This window comes from Quercus lobata, chromosome 6 (assembly GCF_001633185.2).
Source record: "Quercus lobata isolate SW786 chromosome 6, ValleyOak3.0 Primary Assembly, whole genome shotgun sequence".
Classification (NCBI taxonomy): domain Eukaryota; kingdom Viridiplantae; phylum Streptophyta; class Magnoliopsida; order Fagales; family Fagaceae; genus Quercus; species Quercus lobata.
In genome coordinates this window covers 53,056,904-53,075,549 of record NC_044909.1, presented here as the reverse complement: position 1 = coordinate 53,075,549, position 18,646 = coordinate 53,056,904, and the positions used below count along the sequence as shown (strand labels likewise).

Sequence of the window (18,646 nt, the reverse complement as noted above, 5' to 3'; positions counted from 1 at the left end):
CACACACCAAAAAAAAAAAGAAGAGAGAGGCTAATGGCATTTTAAAGTTTTGGAGCATTCGTTTATATTGTTTTCTCTTATTTTTCTTGTGAATCATTGTTTTTAGTTTTTAACTCAAAAATTCATATGAATAACAAAAATCATCTTTGTAGGGACAAGGGTCCAAAACAGTATATTGGGCCTTAGGCCTTATCCGAGGACATTGATAGGTCCGAGAAGAACCAAGTAGTTGTTAAACGTTTCCAATTAAAGTCTCAAAGATGGGGAACAAGTGAGAGGTTGTCCGAGGAGGAACTCCTCCTCGAATATGATGAATACAGTTCACAATATGTACTCTATCTGTTAGCGTAATCCTCCAAGAAACTCTAATAATAGAGACACGCTTCAGAAACATACGAGAAGGAAGGAAACCTAAAAATATTTAAAGGAAAGCTGCCACCACCACATTAAATGCAATGCAGCTACTTTTCTGGTTGCATTTATGTGGAGAAGACCTCTGAACAGTATTACCTTGGCTATCACAACTCAGAAAACTAGAGAGGGTGTTTGATGGGACAGGTACTCAAGTAAGGGTTCGGATGATCAACAAGTGGAAGGTGAAGATGATCCAAAGGAGGATATATAAGGTGAAAGACCCTTCATGGAGAAGGGATCGGAAAAAGGGAAAAGAGAACATTGTAGAAATCAAAATTGTCTCTGTATTTAACTGTGATCAATATACATAATTATAGCCTCGTCGGGCTAAAAGTCTATTGATATCAATACATCTTTTTTGTGCCTGATTGTCATTTAATTCCATATTAGCCATTGCTCAATTCATTAGGACCTAGTTCTTTGATCCACTATCTACAAATTTATTGTATTAGGCTCATTGGGCCGAGATCCCATATACTTTGGGTTTGGGCCACAAATCGGGACTCTACAATTGGTGTTGAGGGGAGAACTTGTGTGATAGTGAAAACAACGGTCAAATATGGCAAATTCAGGCTCACATCAGGTAGAATCCATGGCATCTTAATGTGAAAATCCTTTCTCCAATCTTGAATGTAGGAGAGATAGGGAAGGCAGCGCGCATGTTACACACACAAGCAAAAGCCACTCTCGAGTTGGGAGTCACGTCTCTCAAGAACAACACAATAAAGCCATGCAAAGGGAAATCGATCAACCTAAAAAGAAGTTACACCATGCACAACGAAAACGAACTCCCACCCCGTCTGATTCCTCCTCCGACGATGAGAAGGATAGCGGTTATCGACGTAGATCAAGGACTCCCCCTAGCAAATCCTTCTCATATGAAGAAGAGCATCATAGTGAACGCCGATGCAAAAGCCCCATTCACAGAGGATTGGGAAATGATACGATGAGCAAAGCTTTGAAACAGATTGCCAAGTCGTCGTTCACGCATAGAATCGAAAGGGTAGCCCTTCCTCGGCGTTTCCATCAGCCAACATTCACCATTAATAATGGGCGAACAGACTCAGTAAAGCATGTGAGCCATTTCAATCAAAGAATGGCTGTTTATTCTAAGGATGAAACCTTGTTGTGCAAAATGTTCCCATCCAGTTTAGGACCCGTGGCGATGAGATGGTTTGACGGCTTGAAGACAGGTTCTATAAATTCCTTCAAGGAGCTCACTCGGGCTTTTGGTTCTCGTTTTATCACATATACGAGGGTCCCTCGGCCCTTAGACTCCATACTGTCTTTGTCCATGTGAGAAAGGGAAACCCTGAAAACATACTCGGACAGGTACTGAGAGATGTACAATGAGATAGAGGGTGACTTTGAAGATGTCGTCATCAATACTTTCAAGAGTGGCCTCCTAGCCAAGCATGGTTTAAGGAAGTCCTTAACAGGAAAACCAGTCACCAGCCTGCGCCAACTTATGGACCGTATTAACAAGTATAAAAGGGTTGAGGAAGATCAACAACTGGGTAAAGGAAAGGCTAAGGTTATCCCTCAGGAGAGGAGGGATTTCAGGTCGGATCGATTCAATAATAACTGGCCCCGGAGAGATTTTGCTGGACAATTAGGGTCTACCAATACCCAGACCGTTAATGCAGTATTCCGAGAACCGATGCATCAAGTTATAGAGAAGATTAAGAAAGAGCCATTCTTCAAATGGCCAAACAAGATGGCCGGAAACCCCTTGAGACGCAATCAAAGCCTTTATTGCCAATATCATCAGGATTAGGGACACACCATGGAAGACTGCAGGAATCTGTGGGATCATTTGGACCAGCTGGTCCGAGAAGGGAAGTTGAAGCAGCTACTGCACCATTCTAGTGGCCAAGCGGGGCAGACAGGTTCGGATTCACGAAGAGATTCTTCTTCAAGACCTCCTCTGGGAACGATCAATGTCATCTTCGCTGCTCCTGATAGGACCGGTTCCTGTCCCTCCAGAGTAATGTCGGTGACTCGGCTATCAACCGAAGACAGTAATTCAGGACCAAAAAGAATCAAAATAGAGGCCCCGTTAGTCTTGGGCTTCTCAACCGATGATAAGATCGGAACTATCCAACCCCATGACGATATTTTGGTGGTCACACTCAAGATAGGGGGTACGATGTGAGAAGAGTATTGGTAGATCAGGGAAGTGTTGTCGAGATAATGTACCCCGACATGTACAAGGGGTTGAATTTGAAACCCATGGACCTGATAGCATACGATTCCCCACTAGTAAGTTTCGAGGGGAAGACAGTTACTCCAAGAGGTCAGATTAGACTATCAATACAGATTGGTTCGGATGTGGTGGAAGTGGACTTCGTTATGGTGGATGCTTATTCACCTTATACGGCTATTGTGGCCAGACCTTGGTTTCATGCTTTAGAAGCCGTTTCTTCAACCCTCTACCAGAAAGTGAAATATCCGACCAACGGCCAAGTTAAAGAGATTGTAGGGAATCAATCCATGGCTAGACAGTGCATGGTGGCTGCCATCTTGCATAGGCCCAATACGGGGTCCTCGGCCTCTACTAAAAAGAACTCATAGCAATTAAGAACCCCGGTACTGTCCAACAATGAATCAACTGAGGAAGCGAAGTGCGAAGATCTAGAAAAGGTTACTGTTGGTGACGATTCGAAGAAGTTCTTTCAATTCGGCTCCTAGCTGCCTCCCTAGGAGAGACTAAAGCTAATCGAATTCCTGAAAAAAAAAAGTGAATGTATTCGCATGGAATGCTTATGAAGCCTCGGGGGTGGACCCAAGTTTCATTTGTCACCACTTGAATATTAATCCATCTATTACCCCCAAAAAACAACCTCCTCGGCGCTCATCCAGAGAACATTTTGATGCTATCAAAGATGAGGTGATGAAGCTTAAGGAGGCGGGGGCTATCAAAGAGGTTTTCTATCTTGAATGACTAGCCAATACTGTAATAGTAAGGAAAAAGAATGGAAAATGGCGAGTGTGCGTGGATTTCACGGATTTAAACAGGACTTGTCCAAAAGATCCATTTCCTATGCCTCAGATAGATCAACTAGTAGATGCTACTGTAGGCCATCCTTGGATAAGCTTTTTAGATGCCTTTCAAGAATATCATCAAATACCGTTAGCACTAGAGGACTAGGAAAAGACAGCTTTTGTTACTCCTACTGGAAACTACCATTACAAGGTAATGCCCTTTGGCTTGAAAAATGCAGGATCCACCTATCAAAGGATGATGATTAAGATGTTTAAACCTCAGTTAGGCAAAAATATTGAGGTCTATATAGACGACATGGTAGTGAAGAGTAAAGTGATGTCCGAGCATGTGGGAGACCTCGAAAGCATTTTTGAAATACTAAGAGGACACAAGTTGCGCCTTAATGCCTCCAAATGTTCTTTTGGTGTGGGATTAGGAAAATTCTTGGGCTACATGGTAACCTACCGGGGAATTGAAGTTAATCCCGACCAAGTTAAGGCGATAAACGATCTACAACCACCTCGGAATCCCAAAGAAGTTCAAAAACTAACTGGAATGACTGCTGCTTTAAACCGGTTTATTTCTTGATCCGCAGATAGATGCAGACCTTTCTTCCTATTGATGAATAAATGGAAAGGATTTAAATAAACTGAAGAATGTGCTTTGGCATTTCAACAACTTGAAGAATACCTATCTTGGCCGCCTATTATATCCAGTCCTGAGACAAACGAAGTCTTGTTTTCTTATATTGCGGTGGCCCTCCACGTTGTGAGTTTGGTATTGATACGGGTTGATAATAGAGTACAACGACCAGTCTATTATGTGAGCAAATCACTGCATGAGGCTGAGATTCGCTATCTACTGCTGGAGAAGGCTATCCTGGCAGTGGTGCATGGTATAAGAAAGCTTCCCCATTATTTTTAAGCACATATAGTCATCATCCTAACTCAACTTCCACTCAAGGCCATACTTCGAAGTGATGATTACACGGGGAGGATTACAAAATGGGGCACAGTTCTAGGGGCTTTTGACATCAAATACATGCCCCGTACCTCTGTCAAGGGTCAGGTACTGGGACCTCGTGGCCAAGTTCACTGAACCCCTGTTAGAAGAAATATCAACAACACATAATATGGATGAAAAATCGGTTGGTACAATATCCCTGCAAGAACCTTCATGCTGGAAGGTATACATTGATGGTGTGGCAAACCAAAGGGGCTCTAGAGTAGGGCTAGTTCTGATCTCACCCGAGAAGCTCACCATAGAAAAGTCACTAAGATTAGACTTCTCGGCCATGAATAATGAAGCTGAATACGAAGCCTTGCTAGAGGGAATGTTCATGGTTCAAAGAATGGGAGGAAGGGCGATAAAGATGTTCTCAGACTTGAGGATGATCGTCAGCCAGGTGAAGGGCGAGCTAGAAGCAAGAGATGAGAGGATGCAAGGGTATTTAAGTCAAGTTAGACATTTGTAATCAGGATTTGAATCCTTCACTCTTTTACACGTCTCCAAGGGTGGAAACACACACGCCGATTCTCTAGCCACACTGGCAACCTCCTCGGCGCAAAGACTACCTTGGGTTATCCTTATAGAAGACTTGTGTAAACCCACGAAGGTCAAGGGACCAGCGGTTCATGTTCACCAAATCAGGGCAGGGCCCAGTTGGATGGATTCTATAGTACTATATCTGAGAGAAGACATTTTTCCAGAAGACAAATCAGAGGCTGAAAAGATAAGGAGAAAAGCGCCTCGTTTCTGGCTATCCAAGGACCAAAAATTGTACAAGCACTCTTTTTCTGGGCCATATCTACTCTGTGTTCACCCGGAAACAACAGAACTACTCCTTAAGGAGCTGCATAAAAGAATTTGTGGAAGCCACACAAGAGGCAGATCTTTGTCTCACAGAGCCATCACTCAGGGCTACTAGTGGTCAAATATGCAGAAAGAAGCATAAGAGTATAAGAAGAAGTGTAATCAGTGTTAAAGATTTGCACCAAACATACATCAGGAATGGCTTCATCACCCGAATACCTCCTCAATCCTCATCCTCTCATTTTCATAGGCTAAATATTCTTTGCAATGTTGGGTTTCCTACGGGTATCTTGAGCCTTTGGCTTAATTGAAATATTGTTTCAAACAGGGATCTTAGATCATTCCTTAGTTCAAACCTTTTTTAAAAGAGTGGTGTAATTTTTTTCAACTTTCATTAATTGCCCTTCTTTATCGGCTCAACCAATTTGTTTGGTTCAGTGGGAAAAATCAGTTGTTGCTGACTTAAACTTAACACAAATGGGTCTTACTTTGGGAAAGTTAGAATTGAGAAGTAATTCTCAATAGATTAATTGGATGAAAAATAATGTACACAAGGAGGCCTAGAGAGAGGCCAGAGACACACACACAAGTATACAAGTACAATGGTGAGAATAGGTGACCATATAAACATATTGTGCTAACGGAGAAAGTGTAAGAGATCATGAAGGTTTATTGGTGGCAGATTTATCCCGCTCCATACTAATGAGTTGATTCTATCATTGATGAGGTAAAGATGAAATAAGAGAAATGACGATTGAGAGAGTACCAACAGAAAATGATAGACAAGTGTCATAGAGATGGCAATCAAATATGTATAATAAAAAGCTAAATAATAATTAGAATATATATATATATATATATAATATCTAAAAATTAAAGGATAACATTAATTTATTATTACTATACTTCTGTTAAACCACATCAACATAGCATTTTGGTCCATGCGGTCCACTTCGGTTTATTCGGTCTATTTTCACTTTGCCAATGCTTTGGAACAAGAGGTTTGTATAGAAAAATGAGTTGGTTTATTGACAACTGTGTCATATTGTTAATGTAATGTTGGTAGGATCTTGATAAAATTACATTTTTTTTTTGTATTATTAAAGTCTTATATTTTTTTACCACCGCGCACCCTTGATGCTGTGGTCACTTCATAAGTATAAATGCCTGGGGGTGTGGGGAGCAAGGGCCGAGGTTTAAGTCTCCAAGATGGAGTTTCACACACATATACACTTAGATTAGGTTAGAGTATAAATTCTATCTTATATATATAGATATATGTATATATATATATATATTTTTTTTTTTTAAAAGTCTTGCAGTTTTTTTTATATAATATAAGTGATGAATTTACTTATATATGCTTCATGTTTAGGTCGTTTAAGACGTATAAAGAATTAACCATATGTAAGTAGCAATAGAAAACAAATTTCAAGCACACATTCCGTTATTTACAAAATCTCACTTTATATAATAATTGAATATAAAAATAAAATGCATTATGTTTCCTTGTAAAAAAAATTACAAAATTTAAAACACTTTCAAATAACAAATATAGGTAGCTTAATTTAGAAAATCTAATACATTGTATTAACTATATTTTGTTAGAACAATCACATCATTTTGAGAAGGATTTGGGGCTAATATTTAAGTATCATTTACTATTTTCATTTTTTGCTTAACCAAAAAAAAAATCATTAAATTTTTTTGCACATTGCGCAGGTTTGCAACTAGTGTATATAAAAGTTTAAACAATACTATTAAATAATTATGAGCCAAATTGAAAACAATATGTTTAGAATGGGTTGTGATGGTTTAGTCATTCCATTACTACACACATGAAAACTTGTAAAAATTACTAGCCTCACGCACGCTTTCTATGTGCAATGAGGCTTCTTTTTTTTCTTTTTTTTTTTGGAGTTTAGTGTTATAATTTCCCATTTATCCCAATTTGAGATTTATACATTTGGTCACTTAGGATTGTTATAAGACTAGCTTAAAAAAAAATGAACAAATTAAGATGAGAGAAAATTGTAATATGAGAGATTTAAAGATGTAATGCTTGCTTATTTGAAGGCAGTGGAGCAATTAGAGAAAGAGAGACAAAGACAACGACAAAGGAAAAGAGAAGGAAATATAACATGGTATATTCATACATTCTTAATTCAGTTTTGAGTGATTGCCTTTGAAATTTGTAAGAACTTGGGAATAGATGTGTACGATTGGATTTGTTTTTTTAGAATTTGGAGAAGAAAGAGAAAAGACAATAAAGATGAAGAGACATGTAAAATGAAATAACGGCTTGTTATTGGAAGTATAAAAACCATTTGTGAGGATGACTACTTATTTTGTTCTCATTTTTAAATAAACATCGACGTTTATCAAAAAAAAAAAAAAAAAAGGTTAATGGGGATATGAGAGTAGATATGTTCAAAGAAAAAAAAAACCTTGTACGTAACTTTTTTATATGTCTAATCTTATTAGTTAAACTTTCTAAATAAGAGAATTTGATAGTATTTTGAGTATCAAACAGATGAAATCCTTTAAAATAATAGTATAGATATAGTCCTATAAATAAGGTGTAAAAGTATTATTTGATCTAGGAAAATGCTATAACTACAAACTTTTTTACAAATTATTGATGTGGTGGATGATTATTGGTAAATAAAAAAGTAATGTTAATAATGGGTTCAAAAGAGAACAAGTAAGAATTTACCACATCAACAATTTGTAAAAATATTGTAAAATAGTTTGTAATTGTAGCATTACTCTTTGATCTATTAAAAAAAAAAAGTTTTGGATCTCATTTGCATCGTTGGAATAGCAACAAATCAACAATGCCCAACATGTCGACAATGTCAGATGTAAACAAACTCATGATTTCACTAAAAATGGACAGATCATACAAATTTTAATGATCAAGATTAAAAAAAAAATCAAATGGTTAAGAAAAACCACCAGCATAGATCCTAACAATCCAAAAAACTACCCAACCATAAGGCCAGCCGGTCAACTAGTAGATAAATATGTCCCCACAAGTGAACCACATGTCACTATCCCAATCTCCTTTACCTTACTACCGCTACATTGGCGACCTGAAAACTTGGAATCGCCAGTCACCCTCTGTTACTATCTTATTAACCACTTCTTTCTAACGGTCCTCTCTTTCCTTTCTCTCACTACTACTATATGCTTTAAAAAAAAAAAAAAATTGTTATTACCCATTTCATTTCTCTCATGCACATACATTATTTCATTCAATTCTTGCACTTTTTGATCTGGGTTTTTTGAATTTTGATTTGCATTGTCAAATATTTTGGGCATGGACATGTGCTTGGTTCCTTTTAAAGTCCCAAAAATGCTGGGCTACAGTTTTCTTTGTGGCAAAAAAACCGGTTCTTGTGATTTGTTTGTTTTGCAGGATTTTAGTCTTGGATCAAGCGCTTGAACATTTGGGAAAGGACAACTAGTTGTTGCTGTATTAGCTTTTGGTGTTTGTTTGTCTAAAAATAGAATCTTTATCGTGAAACTGTGAGCAATGTGTGTAGTTTGAGGGGTTGGTAACTTTTTTTCTTTTTTTTTTTTGGTTGAGAAAAGAAGGGTTGGTAACTTGGTATAGCCTTATAGGGAAAAGTTTTGGAAATCTAACTAAGGAAAGGTTTTGAAGCTCTTTCTTGTTTTTGTATTTGATTGTGGTTAATGGGTTAGGATTGGAAAAGAGATTAATTAATGGCCCCAGGAACTGAGTACTCGCCTCAAACAAATGGTATAGATGGTGGGTCCATGAAGGAAACTAGTGTGTTAGCCATGGAGGATCAGAACAACAACAACAACAACAATAATAATGATGATGAGTCATTGGGAGGCTTGGCCTCAACAAATATGAGGAAACCCCCACGAAACCTCTTTGTAATGCGACACTGCACCAGCTCTACTTTCTTGGCTGAATCAGTGAGTATTATTAATACCCTTTTTTTATTTCTCTTTTTTCTTTTTCAAAAAGTTATTAAGTTGGTCTAATGGTCTAATAGCCCTTAAAAGTTTGCAATTTGATTTCAAATGCTACGGTTCTGTGATACTTTATCAATAATTAGGTTATTTTAGGAAAGGAAATGTGTTCATTTTAGAGCCACAATTTTTTTTTTCACAATTGCTATTGCAAGTTGTTAATGGTAAATAAAAAAGTGGCAGCAAATGTAGACCAAGTGAAAATTAATAATAACTTGTCAACTCAAGAAATTGTGAAACATGTTGTGTCTGCAACATTATTGTTTCTTGATTGAGATCCTTGGAGTAATAGAAGGATTCGTGATTTTTTACCAGTCTAAGGACATTATGGACCAAGTATTTGCATTATTGTGTCAAGTTTTGTTATATTACAAAAGGCCAAATGGATCTTACAAGTTAAATAAAACATAATGTTGGATTGACTCTATGGATCTCAGAAAAATACACTTTCAAGCACCATCTTATTGCATTGACATGTTTTTCTAAGTGATTGTCAGGATGGGGAAATCTGTTTAGCACTTGAGAAAAGTCTTCACATTAGAAACACTAATTACTCATTCAGTTATTTTGTTGCTAAATTCACTTCTACAAAATGCTTGGTTATAGCTTCCTTTATATTCTTAGGTTGCCAGTTTCTAAGAAATAACCTAGTGTTCTAAGCATTAGCCTATTAATATAATCTTCATTGAGTCATCTTAGTAATCTGAAGCTCTCAAAATCAGCAAAAAACTCATTTTCTAGATTTGGTTTTCTACTGAAAAAAATATAGAGGGAAAAAAAAAACTCTAAAATGAGGAAATTATATATTTGAACTTTCTTTAGTTCTTTCTTTTTCAAGACAAAACTTTGTATCTTGGATAGCAACTTAATTTATAAATCATGCATATTGCATTCTACAAGTGGTAATTGACTTATTACAAAAGTTGTGTAAATACTTATTTTAGTATCATAGTTTGATTTTTAGAAATCTTTCTTGTGGAAATTAAATTTTGTTCTCCTATGAAGTTGATACCATAGTTTCCTACATTTAATCTAGAGCCAAAACCTGTATGCATCTTCTATGATCCTCTCTTTAATATGCTCACAAATCACAATGCCAGTGTTTGTGTTTCTATGTGTTTGGGCCCGCGCACATGCATGTGGATTGTCTTAGGTGGAATATAACCTGTTTTCTTGGTGCAAAGCTTCTTCTTTTTTTAACGAGCTGATACAAAGCTTTTAAAAGTTGAGATTATGTCTTCTCATAATGCATATCTTTAAGATATACTTTCACTAATTATTGCTCTATGCTAATTTGTTGTAGGAATCAGAAATTGGGTTTTTAGGCTTAAAGTCACCATCAAATGAGAAATCTGGATTTTTACCTATATTTCGCTCAGGAAGCTGTTCTGAGAAAGGGCCAAAACAGTACATGGAGGATGAGTATATCTCTGTAGATAATCTTCGTGAACATCTTAGGATAACTGCAAAATTCCCTTCTCCTTGTGCATTTTATGGGGTGCGTCTCGTGCTTTTAGATAAGTGTAAATCCACTACTTAGATGAAACACTATTAATATTTTTCTAATTGGAATAAATTTCATAGTAATATATCCCAAAAAAAAAAAAATTCTTATTAATAACTTCTGGCACATTAAAAAGTAAATTTATACATCATGTTCTATGATTCATTTGCCAAACTACATGTGATTAGCCATCTTATCATCAAAATTTCTTTGGTAATTTGTTTTTCATGATAAAAATGGCAATTGTAAGCTACACAATAGGGGAAAAGCCTTCCCCCTCCATGGACATACCACTTGGCTATAACTATAAGGTGTAGTGGTGACTCTTTCCTGGACTTTTTTTTAGCATATATCTTTAATCCTTCCTAGAAGTTGGTCTTCTTCTGACCTATTAGGGCCTAGACAACTAAGAGAATTATATAAAACTCCTTGCTCACTCTACCTAGTAAGTCAATTAACTAGTTGAGGTCATGTACTAAGGTTTCTTTTATTTCTGCAGGTGTTTGATGGACATGGTGGTATTGATGCAGCATTATTCATCAAAAAGAATATACTTAACTACATCGTTGAAGATTCCAATTTCCCAACTGGCACAAAAAAGGCTGTTAAAAATGCTTTTATGAAGGCTGATCATGCATTTCTTAATGCCTCCTTTCTTGATAGTTCCTCTGGCACCACAGCATTGACTGCCCTAATCACAGGAAGGTTAGGGACTATAATACTTCATTTCTACCTATCACTATTGACTGTAACTTGGTCTTGATGTTTCTAGGCTCTCATTGATCAATGAAGTTGAAAACAACATCAGGGGTTGTTTTTAATTTTATGATTTTTTCTTTATTGCAATCATTTTCTTAACACGATAATGTTGCAGGACCATGTTAATTGCTAATGCTGGAGATTCTCGAGCTGTGCTTGGCAAACGGGGAAGAGCAATTGAGCTCTCTAAGGACCATAAACCCAATTGCACCGCTGAAAGACTAAGAATTGAGAAACTTGGTGGTGTCATATATGATGGCTACCTTAATGGTCAATTATCTGTGGCACGTGCTCTTGGAGACTGGCATATAAAGGGCTCCAAAGGTTCAAAAAGCCCCTTAAGCTCTGAGCCAGAATTGGAGGAGATCATCCTGTCAGAGGAAGATGAGTTTTTGATAATTGGGTGTGATGGGTTGTGGGATGTGATGAGCAGCCAGTGTGCAGTTACAATGGTGAGGAAAGAACTCATGATGCATAATGATCCTAATAGGTGTTCGAGTGCACTTGTTAAGGAGGCTCTCCAACGCAACACCTGCGATAATCTCACAGTTGTTGTGGTCTGTTTCTCCCCTGATCCACCTCCTAAGATTGAAATTCCTAGATCCCAAAAGAGGAGGAGTATATCAGCTGAAGGGCTAGATCTTCTCAAGGGTGTCTTGAATGATATATGAACAACATTTTCTAACAACTTGTATAGACCAAATTGGAGTGTATGTATCCTTTGGTGGGGCATTTTTTTTTTTCTTGTCCTAGTGTTGCCCCTTGCTGCGGCTGGATATTGCTGATTTCTTTTAACAATCATATTGTACATTTGAGAATCGACATACTTCTTAATTACTTGAATTTTGGAACTTTTCATTTGTACTGTTGAAAAATCACTAGTACTAGTCTCAAACTAGCTTTCGCATTAATTTTGAATAACAAGCCTTACCATAGATAGAGCTTCCAAATATTGAGTTTGGGTAAACTTTTAGCAATATTTTTTTGTAACAACTGACCTATAACAAAATATCACAATAAAACCCAATTTACCTATCAAAAGTTACTATCTTATTTAATTATTATAATAATAAGTGGTAGATTGTTCCTATAAAAAAAATAATAATAAGTGGTAGATTATGGTGAACCCATGTGTGAGTTGGTAGGCATTGTAACTTTGTTGCAACTAAAATGATATAGGGTAAACTACATATTTGGTCCTTATCTTTTAGACCATATTTTAATTTGGTCTCTAACTTTTCAATTATATCAATTTGGTCATTAACTTTTTAATATCATGTCAATTTAGTTCCTACCATTATATCTAGGATGAAAATTGCTGAGATGGCGAACGACCGAAATAAAATTTTAGTTTATTGCCACATTAACGAAAGCTAATTTTTTATTTTAGCTATTAGACACATCATCAATTTTCATCCAAAAGATAAAGGCAGGAACTAAATTGACATGTTACTGAAAAGTTGGGGATCAAATTGACACAATTGAAAGGTTAGGGATCAGATTGAAATGTGATATATAAGATAGGGACCAAATACGTAGTTTACTCAATGATATATTATGATCGGAGTTATTAATAGGGTAAATTTCACAAACTTACCTTGAAGTTTGTGATAATACCAACTAGGTCCAAAACATTCTAAAACCTATCAATTTAGTCCTCAAAAGACAATTTTATCCCTAACATTTTTTTTCCTCTTCTTTCCCTTTCTCTCTTCTATCACTGTTCCTTTCCTCCTCTCTTAAACTATTTTTCTAAGTTTTCTTTCAAATATCTCTCTCTAATTGGTGAAACCCACAGCCGAGCAAACTTTAAGGGATCTAACCAAAACTTTCTCAAATGATATAAATCGCAATTTCGTCTTAAATATGACTTAGGAAGCAAAGAAATTTGACAATATAAAGGTGGTCAACAGTCAGAAGGAATCTCAGAAGAAACTTTTTCATCTCCCAAAGATCAAGCCTTGAAACTTGAGTCTTGACATGACCCCAGAGACATATACAGAGCAAGACCAAAACCATCTTCATTTTGTAAAATTACGGTTTTGTCCTCAACAATGTCAACCACCACATCCTTAACCACCACGCTCCAGCCATCTCTCTCCGACGCCACTAGCTAGTCGATCGTGATCTCCTATGAGCAAGAAGAAGACGAAGAATATTGGTTTCAACCTCGTTGAGCCTGCCACCATCTCTCTCTAACGCCACCAACCAGTCAATCGTGATCTTTGGTGAGTAAGAAGAAGATGAAAAAGATTGGTTTTTGAAATGGGTATTTTCTGATTTGGGTTTAGAGAGAGAGAACTTAGAGAAGAGAGTTTAAGAGAGGAGAAAAGGAACAAAGACAAAAGAGAGAAAGGGAAAGAAGAGAAAAAAAAAAAAAGTTAGGGATAAAGTTGTCTTTTAAGGACTAAATCAGTAGGTTTTAGAATATTTTAGACCTAATTAGTATTATCACAAACCTCAAGATAGATTTGTGAAATTTACCCTTATTAATAATTTTTTTTTTGTAATAATTAATACGATAGAATTTTAATCTATAACATTTACTCCATGATGAATAATTGCTCTTATCATGGTTTAAACCTCAAATTTGGTTTTTTTTTTTTTTTTTTTTTTTTTTTTTTTTTTTTAGAATACTAAGTATTTTAACACACACACACAATGGGAGAGGGGAGAATGTTTTAAAGAAACTAACAATGGTTTATATCCAAAAGGGCAAATTTGGTATATGATGATAAGAGATTTTACTAAAATTGGTGTCAATAAAAACAATGTCACACCATACGAAGTCAACAGTTATGAACTGCTAAAATGTTTGCTCATCAGAGACTAAACTGCTAAAACATTTGGGCATTGGGCTATTGGACTAAATCAAAAAAATGGGCCCAAATATATCTTCTTCTTTTCTTTTCTTTTTTCCACTGAGAAATAGTAGAAACTTCCTCTTTTCTTTGAAAACGGCCCAAATATGTCATTGAACAATATCATCTCTGCTAAAAAAAGTAAAAACAACCTGAACATTAACGTAAGCTCCTCTTTTTTTCATTGTATGTGTATCTCGCAGCCTTTTCTTCTTCGACTCTCAATCTCAAACACTATACTCCCGGAGCCGCCTCGCTAAACCGTACTCTGCACAAGGTTCTTGGCGGCCGATTGAAAGGCATCCTCTTCTCTCTTGGTTTGTGTGTGTGTTTTGGTTTGCTCCAAATTTGATGTGTTTTGTTCTGTTTTGTGAATTGAAAATGGGCATGTATATGATGCCCCAAGTTAAGTGTAGCTAGTTCTGATATATCAAACACTATTTATCTTTTCTTTACACTTTGAAGCTTGGGTATTTGTCATTTTTCCTATGTATCAATGCCTTTTTTGTTGGCTTGTTGCTGTGGTTTCAAGATACCGTTTTTCTTTCCTCTCTGTTTCTGTTTTCTTTAGTATATACTTCCTGTGTACTGCATCCTCTTTTTTCTGTTCAATGAAATCCTTAATTTTTTTTATCCAAAAAAAAAAAATTGGTACTGTCATTGTTAGCTTTGTGACTTTAGTTTTTCCTTTTGGCAAGTAGTTTAGTCGAAATTTTTCATTTTGAATGGTGGGTGTGATTTATTTTGATAGGTATTCATCAAATTCATGTATTTTTTTATCAGGGTTTTCTAAAGTATTGCTTGATTGATGAGGTGTAGGTGGTAAATGCTACAAGTTATGTGTTAAAGTTGGCATTTGACTTTTATTGAGTGGAACTAGTATTAGTTTTCATTAAAAAAAAAAAAAAAAAAAAAAAATTGTTTGCTGGGACTCTCATCTCACATTGATAACATTTGAAACTGATTTAAAATTTTGGGTTTTTATTTTTTTGGTGTCTAAAGTTTGATGAATCATTGCTATATCACCTTAAAGTTTATTTGGGAGTTTTAATTATTAAAAATAAAAATTATTTGCACAATTAGCATTGATATATATAATTTTTTTTTTAATTATGATGTGGAACCTCACCAAGGCAAGGCCCTTTGGACCCATCCCTAGAGAGTAAACCACAAATACACAAGTCCACTTGCCATAACCATGTATCAGGTAATCCAAGGGAAACTCCTAGTGGGGATCGAACCTAGGATGTTTGGGTTTACAGCTTATCTCAAGTCTCCTACCATTAGATTGCACCCTGACAAGTACAATTTGCATTGATATTCATAGTTTCATTTCAATCCAGATACAGTGTTCCATGGATCTTCTATTTTCTAGTGAAATTAAAAGACGTAATGTCTCTGGTTGAGATTATGTGATGATCCAGATAGAATTTTGTTAGAGTAGTGCTGCATACTTTTCTTTGTAGCTTGTGTAGATTTATGTTAGGATAATCACTGTTCTAGATTTATATGTATTTTTTGAGCATTTTGGACTATAATGCTTATCTCTTGTTATCAAAGCCTATTTTTGTTTTTAGAATTTGTATTTCTACAGAAGGTTTATTATACTGATGAAGGTATTCAAGATGCAATTTGTTATTTCACTTTTTTATTGGAGACTTCTCTGCAGTCCATATACTACGATGGGAGTTTGTAAGTGGCTGTTTAGGAGGTGATCTTTAGGCCATTTTCTTTGTTGTGATTTTTACCATTGTACTGCAGTGTAATTTCATAAACTGCAGCATCAAGATTTGTGGAGCACCACTTGAATTTGGAAAGCTCTATGTATTAGGCACTAATTTTGGTAATTAAAAGCTTCATAGTCTTTTTTTTTTTTTTCTTTTATTTTGTCATCGTTTTAGCCATGAATTTGGAAAAGGAAAAATTTTAGCTCCAAATTGGTTTGGAGCTATCTTTCTCCAACCCACTATGTGGCAATCGAAGAGACCATCCATGTGTTATTTTAGTCACATGACTTTTTTCACGAGTCAAGTAACTTGTTTAAATAATACTCGGATAATCTTATAAATCACCATGTAGTGGATTGGAGGAGTGTTCAACTAGTTTGGAGCTAAACTTTGTCCTTTGGAAAATTGTTACTGTAGCCCCACAAAAGATGTAGATATTGCAAAGTACATGATATCATGTTAGATATGACAGCAATTGCAAATTTGATACACGAACACACTGTCTGATAGTTGGTAAATTTGTTTGGTAGAAAGGTCAAAATATTATACATTCCACATTGCCCTTGTGCCTAGAAATTGGGTGGTGAAGTAAATTTCATGCTTCGAACATGCCATGCTTATAATTACAGGTTACTCATCCAACTAGGATATATGGGTGACATAGGAGATGCACTTTGAATTTGAATCTCATCTTTTTGGTGGAAATAACACTGTTCATTAAGCATTCTTTAGTGCCGCATGATTTACAGCATCAAAACAGACTTTTGCATATGCCTTATGAGTTTATGCAAGATTACAAGGTTTGTGCTAAGAATGATTTCTTTTGGAGTTTAACATTAGCAACTATTGAGCATTTTGGTGGCTGAATCAAACGTATAATTAAAATCACTAACCAATTTCCCCTTACCTTGTGTTTTTGTTACATATCTGTGCATGTTGATATGATCAGTATCTTGTTCTGCTTTGGTATAATTAATCAAAGCTTGTCAATGAGCATTGGCCTAGACTGTTGGGAAAAAGATAAAATTTTGAAAATATAACCACTGGGATAATATGAATGCTGGAGAAATCACTGTTTCAAAAATATGGGTGTCAAAATGAAAGAATATTTTTGTGTAGTAGTGAAAGTGTAAAGATGGGGTATACTTAAAAAGTAGGGATGTGAATGTTCTGAGATATTAAGTCATAACATGAGCACAGCAGACTGCATCTTTTGGCTTTGAGGGCATGTTGATCTACTTGTCATGTTAATCCATTATTACGAGTGTCATTAGATGCTATGAACTCATGTTTCTATTTTCATGAATGATGCCTATTGACATATAGAATTTGAGGTACCTGCTAGATGTATGTGAGAGTATACTTGATATTAGGAAAATGATGCTATTGCTATTTATCAGTTGATTTATTTGCTGATGATAATGGGAAATGCGTACAGTACAGCGTGAACTACTGTGCTACATTTCAAATGATACCCAAGACACCTACGATATTTTGGCAGGGTGCAGTGTAGAGAACGGGTAGAGGAAGAGGAAGAGGAGCAGGCATGTCAACCCTAAAAGAGATCCTAACAAGGCGGCCCTTGGCGGCAACTATCCGGCTGACAGTGCCAGCTGGAGGGGCCCGACCCGCACCACCTGTGGGCCCCGCACTGGGTCAGTATCGACTGAACCTGATGGCCTTCTGCAAGGACTTCAATGCCCGCACTCAAAAGTACAAGCCTGACACCCCTATGGCAGTCACCATCACGGCCTTCAAGGACAACACCTTCGAGTTTATTGTCAAGTCCCCCTCCGTAACCTGGTACCTCAAGAAAGCAGCTGGAATCGAGTCTGGCAGCTCCCGCCCCAGCCACGTGGTCGCCTCCTCCATTACCCTCAAGCATGTCTACGAAATCGCCAAGATCAAGCAGTCTGATCCTTATTGCCAGTACATGTCCTCGGAGTCTATTTCCAAGTCCATCATTGGGACTGCAAATTCTATGGGGATCAAGGTTGTCAAGGATTTGGATTGACTATGTTAGACATTTATTTTTGACCTTCTAGGGTTTTTCCCTTTCAATTTTTCTTTAAAAGATTTGCTTCAGTTGTCATGTTTTATTTTTGGTTGAAGTTGAATGATTTTCTTTTTGTGCTAATGAGTAATGACTTGATAATAAGCAATGGAACTAGTTACTTAAAAATGGAAATATTGATTGATAACCTTTAAGGAACTTGTGTTTCAAAATGTGTACAAATCATATTGAATCTTCTTTCGTTTTAGTTTAAATGTCGAATCAAATTTATGTTCTTTAGACATTGTTGGGTCTTTTAAAGTGTTGTATTGCTTTCATATGATTGTTTAATCTAGAATTGAGGAATTTGGTGACCTACTAAACAAATTGAAGTAGCTTGAGTAATGTGAAGAATGTAGCTTCAATCATGTTACTAGGCTGAGGTAATGTTTGTAGTTCATAATTCTAGGATTGTATTGCACCATTGGGAGTGGATCTGGTGTGTGTGTGTGTGTGGAGATAAGATTCAGTATTAGTGTGCTAGTATTGACCCCATAATAAGAGTGCATATGTGCAACAATT

The 18,646-nt window shown here is 36.3% G+C and overlaps 2 protein-coding genes across 11 annotated transcripts; both read left to right on the top strand.

Annotated features, from left to right (window-relative positions):
* The first annotated feature begins 8,450 nt into the window (after nt 1-8,450).
* Nucleotides 8,451-12,261, top strand: LOC115950796 (probable protein phosphatase 2C 47). Its single transcript, XM_031068043.1, has 4 exons — nt 8,451-9,163; nt 10,524-10,718; nt 11,224-11,429; nt 11,599-12,261. The coding sequence occupies exons 1-4, from the start codon at nt 8,942-8,944 to the stop codon at nt 12,152-12,154; spliced, it is 1,179 nt and encodes a 392-aa protein (XP_030923903.1). The 5' UTR covers nt 8,451-8,941; the 3' UTR covers nt 12,155-12,261.
* Nucleotides 12,262-14,448: 2,187 nt separating this feature from the next.
* On the top strand, nt 14,449-18,170 carry LOC115950139 (54S ribosomal protein L19, mitochondrial-like). Of its 10 annotated transcripts, none has more exons than XM_031067389.1 (3): nt 14,449-14,621; nt 16,106-16,187; nt 17,510-18,170. In XM_031067389.1, the coding sequence occupies exon 3, from the start codon at nt 17,618-17,620 to the stop codon at nt 18,083-18,085; it is 468 nt and encodes a 155-aa protein (XP_030923249.1). In that variant the 5' UTR covers nt 14,449-14,621; nt 16,106-16,187; nt 17,510-17,617; the 3' UTR covers nt 18,086-18,170. The 10 variants fall into 10 exon arrangements, with proteins under 10 accessions (XP_030923249.1, XP_030923247.1, XP_030923245.1 ...); XM_031067387.1 differs by having other exon boundaries at nt 14,449-14,661; nt 17,573-18,170; XM_031067385.1 differs by having other exon boundaries at nt 14,449-14,661; nt 17,515-18,170.
* Nucleotides 18,171-18,646: the final 476 nt, after the last annotated feature.

Excerpts from the sequence above, each read along its gene's own strand:
- LOC115950139 (XM_031067392.1), top strand. The coding sequence starts at position 17,618 with ATGTCAACCCTAAAAGAGATCCTAACAAGGCGGCCCTTGGCGGCAACT.
- LOC115950796 (XM_031068043.1), top strand. The coding sequence starts at position 8,942 with ATGGCCCCAGGAACTGAGTACTCGCCTCAAACAAATGGTATAGATGGT. Across the intron at positions 10,719-11,223 it reads CTCCTTGTGCATTTTATGGG|GTGTTTGATGGACATGGTGG; the intron begins GTGCGTCTCGTG and ends TTATTTCTGCAG. Across the intron at positions 11,430-11,598 it reads ACTGCCCTAATCACAGGAAG|GACCATGTTAATTGCTAATG; the intron begins GTTAGGGACTAT and ends ATAATGTTGCAG.